Consider the following 7,214-nt stretch of genomic DNA (forward strand, 5'->3'; position numbering starts at 1 on the left):
GACTAGCTGCTTTCCCTCTAGTCTTTCACTGCGAAATTAGGGACGGCTAACGTAGATAGCCCTCGTGTAGCTTTGCGCGAAATTCAAACCACACCAAACTTCCTCTGTCTGACAAAGAAAACCAAAGTCCTTGGAACTTCTTACCTCTTGAGTTTGATGGTCGTGTTTGCGTTCTATAAACTGATCCTAATATTTCGATCCGACGTTTGAAAAATCCATTAGAACTGAATCAGAGGGTTTAAGAGATGAGGTGTCGACTGGCATCACTGTGATTCAAGTTACTTCGGTCATTTTTTTCATCTAAATGGTCACTGTTTTGAGGTATAGCTGGACTCTTGTGAACTTTTGGCCTGTCAGCCTTGGCCAATTTCAAATCCTTGTTTATTATATTATTAGCGGTATCAGGAGATATGCCCAACTTCCTTACAAGTCTTTTTTTGGATTTAAAGATTATCTTCCTTAATTACACTATCATGGGCATCACTTTGCCGGAGAGAACATTGTTTATGATATGTTTGGGGTGTGGTTTGGAGATCTTTATTGTCCTAAAGGCTCTTTCGCTTTCACAGCGAACATGAAGGTTCCCTTCCACAAATTGCCATGTATTTTGGATATATGCTGTTTAACAATCTCGATATATGGATATTTCTAATTGAAAAGGTTTATAGCTTCATTACCTTGTTAAATAACCGGGAATTCACCGTGAACCAATTAATTATATAGGTGTTAAAGATGTCGCCCATGTGTCGCATCTGCGGCGATATGCCACAAATTTGGCAATAAACAATGTATTAACATTTGTTGTGAGGACAGGAAATTCACTATACACTTTAAATAAAAATACAAAAGATACAGCTTTTGAGTAGATTGTTTATGTTTATTTAACGTTTTTACGACGTTTCGACCACTCGAGGCTAACTGTCTCTATTTCGTGAAATACTGCGCGAGCATTCTTTTCTAATTTAGAAAACATATAGATTGTGTTTTGATTTAAATTAAGCTTTAGTTCACGAATATTTCTTTTAATTTTCTTATATTGATGTTGTTCTCATAACATAATAATTTAAAATTGTTGACATGGATTAGATGTTGATTTGTGTGATGGAGGATTGTTACGTTCTTTGATCCTAATACTTATGTTACATCCCATTTAGCCTGTATAAGTGTATCACATTGATACTTGTAGATGCTTCCATCGTTGAAGTTGTCAGAATAAACTTTCCTCAGATACCCTTTGATTTTAGTGCTCGTTTTTTTGTATAAAAATTACTTTGTTGTTTATTTTGTGTTTCTCTGATACTTGTTACTGTTACTGAGTTTGTTTTTATACTTGACTAAGTTTCTAGTAACAATGTGTTTATGGAAGTGACATTTATTAATAAATGTATCTTACATTGATTCTAGTTCATGTTGCAGATTAGTGCAACTACATATGTTAAATGCTGTGTTGTAAACGTATGATAACGTATCATTTTTTTGTTGAGTTGAGTGTACTGAGTCCCACGTCATATAGTTCTTATCATTACAAGATTTGTGAAAGTTTTTCGTGTTAAACCTGTCGGAGTTTCTTTCTATTGTTCGTGCAATTTAAAACCTAGTTTTCATTCTCTTCTTCACGAGTGAATTTGATGTAGTAGTGAACGTTGATTACGTGTTGTAGAAATTAATGTTGATGGAAGTTGTCTTCGAACCCACTAAATACATGGTAGACCTATCTAAACCTGTGTTTAGAGCTGTGTTATGGCCTAACTTTCTATTTCGTTGATACATAATCCAGATGACAGGAGGCTGCTCATGCTTCGCCATCTATTTGATAATAAGTTCTGTCTTGACAGGTGAAACCTATTTTGAGAGAAGTGAAACAAGTTTTTCAAAATTTCCAAGTTCTTTTTGTGGTGTAATTTGTTGGAATTTTAGGATATCATTTCTAGAGCTAGGTTTGTTGCTTCATCTTTTGGTATCATTGTATACGCGGAGACTACGTCAAAACTCTTTATTTTGTGACGATTGTTGCATACCCGGAGACTACGTCCAAACTGTACATTTTATGATGATTGTTGTATACGCGGAGACTGCGTCAAAACTGTACATTTTATGATGATTGTTGTATACGCAGAGACTACGTCAAAACTGTACATTATGTGGTTATTGTTGTATACATGGTGACTACGTCCAAACTGTATATTTTGTGATGATTGTTGTATACATGGAGACTACGTCACAACTGTACATTTTGTGATGATTGTTGCATACGTGGAGACTACGTCACAACTGTACATTATGTGGTTATTGTTGTATACATGGTGACTACGTCCAAACTGTATATTTTGTGATGATTGTTGTATACATGGTGACTACGTTATAACTGTTTATTTTGTGATAATTTTTGTATACATGGAGACTACGTCAAGCTGTACATTTTGTGATGATTGTTGTATACATGGAAACTACGTCAAGCTGTACATTTTGTGATGATTGTTGTACACATGAAAACTACGTCAAGCTGTACATTTTGTGATGGTTGTTGTATACATGGAGACTACGTCAAGCTGTACATTTTGTGATGGTTGTTGTATACATGGAAACTACGTCAAGCTGTACATTTTGTGATGATTGTTGTACACATGCAAACTACGTCAAGCTGTACATTTTGTGATGATTGTTGTAAACATGGAGACTACGTCAAACTGTATATTTGTGATGATTGTTGTATATAAGGAGACTACGTCAAACTGTACATTTTGTGATGATTGTTGTTTATATGGAGACTACGTCAAACTGTATATTTGTGATGATTGTTGTATATATGGAGACTACGTCAAAACTGTACATTTTGTGATGATTGTTGTTTATATGGAGACTACGTCAAACTGTATATTTGTGATGATTGTTGTATATATGGAGACTACGTCAAAACTGTATATTTTGTGATGATTTTTGTATACGCGGAGACTACGTCAAAACTGTACATTTTGGGATGATTGTTGTATACATGGAGACTACTTCAAAACTGTACATTTTGTGATGATTGTTGTATACATGGAGACTACGTCACAACTGTACATTTTGTGATGATTGTTGTATACATGGAGACTACGTTCCAACTGTACATTTTGTGATGATTGTTGTATACATGGAGACAACGTTCCAACTATACATTTTGTAATGATTGTTGTATACATGAAGACTATGTCAAGCTGTACATTTTGTGATGATTGTTGTATACATGGAGACTACGTTCCAACTATACATTTTGTAATGATTGTTGTATACATGGAGACTACGTCAAACTGTACACTTTGTGATGATTGTTGTATACATGGAGACTACGTCCAAACTGTACATTTTGTGATGATTATTGTATACATGGAAACTATGTCAAGCTGTACATTTCGTGATGATTGTTGTGTACACGGAAACTACGTCAAGCTGTACATTTTGTGATGATTGTTGTATACATGGAGACTACGTCAAAACTGTATATTTTGTGAAGACTGTTGTATATATGGAGACTATGACAAACTGAAAACTTTGTGATGATTGTTGTGTACACGGAAACTACGTCAAGCTGTACATTTTGTGATGATTGTTGTATACATGGAGACTACGTCAAAACTGTATATTTTGTGAAGACTGTTGTATATATGGAGACTATGACAAACTGAAAACTTTGTGATGACTGTTGTATACATGGAGAGTACGTCAAAACTGTACATTATATGATGATTGTTGTATACCCGGAGACTACGTCAAAGCTGTACATTTTGTGATGACTGTTAAGGTTGTTGAGAATGCTTCGAAATTCTAGAACCCCTTTAACATTGTATCTATTGTTGTCATGCAATGGTTTCACCAGAAATCTCGCAATTGTGGAAGCTCATGGTTATAGTTGCCATAAGTTGAAAGGATGGAGTGGATGTCAGTTGTGAATCTCTCTTAGCAACAAACGAACAAAAGGTATGTGCATTGGTGACTTTTAGGCTGTTGTACATGTCTTCTGAAGATGGCCACACGAGTGGTTGAAACATCTTAAAAAGATAAATAAAAATAAACAACCCACTGATAGTGTGTATTTTTGGACTTCTATTTAAAGTATTAACACAAAATAACCCTTTGTAGATAAAACGCTATGCAAAGTTAAAGTGTGCTGTTATTTGAGGTTTAGGCTCATCTCTCTACAAATCGATATCACACCACATACCTGCTCTATTAGAATAGTCAACCATCGGCTGAACGATCCTCCTTCTGGCGTTGATGAACCTAATAGAAAATTTAAAGTTGCAGGTTATTTAAAAACGTCTATGAAATTGTCAGCGATATAACAATCATTTAAATTTTTATAATTTGTCAAAGTCGCAGGAGTACAAAGTTTTATCAATTACTTTTACAAAATAATCTTGATTAGAAATAATAACTCGTATTTCAGATAACTCGTTATCTATAATCTCATTAATCGATTTATTTCATTAATCTAAATTAAATAATATTATTTTTCAGCTGCAAACAAATTATCTATGTAACAATCGTAGTTCTTCTCAACTTTGAATTTATAAATCTATGAAGACAGTATTCATTGTTATTCACATCTTACACCTCACCGTGTGATACCCAACACCCGACAAAGCATAACATTTCCCACACACCAATAATCAACATTTCTTGACAGATCATTTACTGTTACACAGATAACTAGGTTGTTTAGACACTTCACAAATTTAATCCCGAATTGTTTCACATTCCCTGTGGATGGTAAGCAGCAAGTGACGTATATGAAAAGAAAAAACGGCCTGTAATTTATAACAAAACTTTCTTAGACGCGTCGTATTGTACATGTCACACTGAACGATCATAAACACGTATTTACTACACTGCCTGGATGCATATAATCTCTGGTAAAACAAAAAATAAAATACAACATAGTTACAAGCACTTCTGTTACTCCAACACATCTAATAAAACATGAATCACAGTTACAGGTACTTCTATTACTCCAACACATCAAGTAAAACATGAATCACAGTTACAAGTACTTCTATTACTCCAACACATCAAGTAAAACATGAATCACAGTTACAAGTACTTCTATTACTCCAACACATCTAGTAAAACATGAATCACGGTGACAAGCACTTCTGTTACTCCAACACATCTAGTAAAATGTGAATCACGGTGACAAGCACTTCTATTACTCCAACACATCTAGTAAAACATGAATCACGGTGACAAGCACTTCTGTTACTCCAACACATCTAATAAAACATGAATCACAGTTACAAGTACTTCTATTACTCCAACACATCAAGTAAAACATGAATCACAGTTACAAGTACTTCTGTTACTCCAGCACATCAAGTAAAACATGAATCACAATTACAAGTACTTCTATTACTCCAACACATCAAGTAAAACATGAATCACTGTGACAAATACTTCTATTACTCCAGCACATCAAGTAAAACATGAATCACGGTGCGTATATCGTTGTTTTGTGTAAATTATCTCACTGTTCTTCTCTATTGTCCTTGTCTTTCTGTGCCCATTGATGATAACAACCGTTTTATCTTCAATAAAAATAACCCAGTCTATAATTCTATATTTCATATTTAGGCACAAAGGATATATATATAAAAGTATTCATTCATTGCAATGAGTGAAATAATACTATTCAGTAACATTTGGTATTCATGTATTCTCATGTATTTGGTATTCTCTAGCTAAACCTATTACTATTCAATCAGTATTTTCCGGCTAAATCTTGTGCTGGTTTGTTGTTCTCCCGCAATATTTAATATTCGTGTCCTATTCTTCACTAAATCTAGTATTCACAGCTGTCCTTAGAAAGTGTTAACTATTCGTTCAGATATTTTGGTGGGAGTATTATATTTATGATTTGTTTAATATCCTACCAAGAAAGTTATATTTTTTGTCTTTTTGTTTTTGGAGATTTCGTTCAAAGTTACATGTGAACTATCAGTGCAGAGCTGTTCCTAATGTTCAAGTGATATATCTAGGGGAAAGCAGAAATAAACATTATATATTGGTGTCGCGATATTTCCCCCTTTCTTCACACACGTGAAACACGTTCTAGTGTGATGGCAAACAAAAACATTGCACTCTCTCTAAACAATACATGATTACTAACTGGGCCCGGCATGGCCAGGTGGTTAGGGAGCTTGACTCGCAATCTGAGGGTCGCGGGTTCGAATCCCCGTCCCATCAAACATGCTCGCCCTTTCAGCCTCGGGGCGTTGTAATGTGACGGTCAATCGCACTATTCGTTGGTAAAAGAGTAGCCCAAGAGTTGGCGGTGGGTGGTAATTACTAGCTGCCTTCCCTCTAGTTTTTCACTGCTAAATTAGGGACGGCGTCTGCAGATAGGCCTAGCGTAGTATTGCGCGAAATAAAAAAAAAAATTACTAACTAACGACCCGTATGGAGCTTTTGAGATCGATATCAGAAACAGGGCCATCAGCTATATTAATATATCAGAAGACTCACTTTTACGTGTCAGAAGACTCATTTTTTGCGTGTTAAAGACTTCTTTCTACGAGTCAGAACACTTATGTTCACGTGTCAGAAGACTCATGTTTGCATGTCAGAAGATCCATATTTACCTGTTAGAAGACCCATGTTTCCATGTTAGAAGACTCACGTTTACTTGTTAAAAGACATATTTCCATGTCAAAAGACCCATGTTTACGTGTTAGAAGACTCACGTTTACGTGTTAGAAGATCTATATTTGCCTGTTAGAAGGCCCATGTTTCCATGTCAGAAGACTTATGTTTACTTGTTAAAAGATATATATTTGCGTTTCAAAAGACCCATGTTTACGTGTTAGAAAACTTATGTTTATGTGTAAGAAGACTCATACTTGTGTGCCACAAGACTCACGTTTACATGTTAGAAAAATCCATATATACACAGCGTAGTCACAAGTAAATAGACACCACCTTTTCAGAAAAAGTAAAATTTTTCAGTCATATCCACATGAATTGATATATTTATAATTCAATTAATATCTAGTAGATCTTCCTTTCGCTTCGTGGAGTTCGTTGATCCTTTAGGGCATGGTGACAATCATCTCGTCAATTTTAGATTGTGGGATTTTCGCCAGCTCTTGCTTCAAAACTTGGAGTAGATCGTTCTTCGAAGTTGGTTTTTTTTGTTGTTGTTTATTGACTTGCCGGTCGAGTATAGCCCAAAGGTTTTCGAT

General features: G+C 35.1%; 1 protein-coding gene across 1 annotated transcript in view; it reads right to left on the reverse strand.

The window, feature by feature from the left end:
- LOC111089611 (homeobox protein meis3-B-like) overlaps nt 1-7,214 on the reverse strand; it is a 40,583-nt gene that overhangs the window by 7,204 nt on the left and 26,165 nt on the right. The window contains exon 3 of the mRNA XM_022402434.1: nt 4,202-4,260. Within this exon, the coding sequence (XP_022258142.1) occupies nt 4,202-4,226 (25 nt within the window). The 5' untranslated portion in view covers nt 4,227-4,260. The remainder of the gene's footprint in view (nt 1-4,201; nt 4,261-7,214) is intronic.

Source organism: Limulus polyphemus, unplaced genomic scaffold (assembly GCF_000517525.1).
Source record: "Limulus polyphemus unplaced genomic scaffold, Limulus_polyphemus-2.1.2 Scaffold6770, whole genome shotgun sequence".
NCBI classification, from domain to species: domain Eukaryota; kingdom Metazoa; phylum Arthropoda; class Merostomata; order Xiphosura; family Limulidae; genus Limulus; species Limulus polyphemus.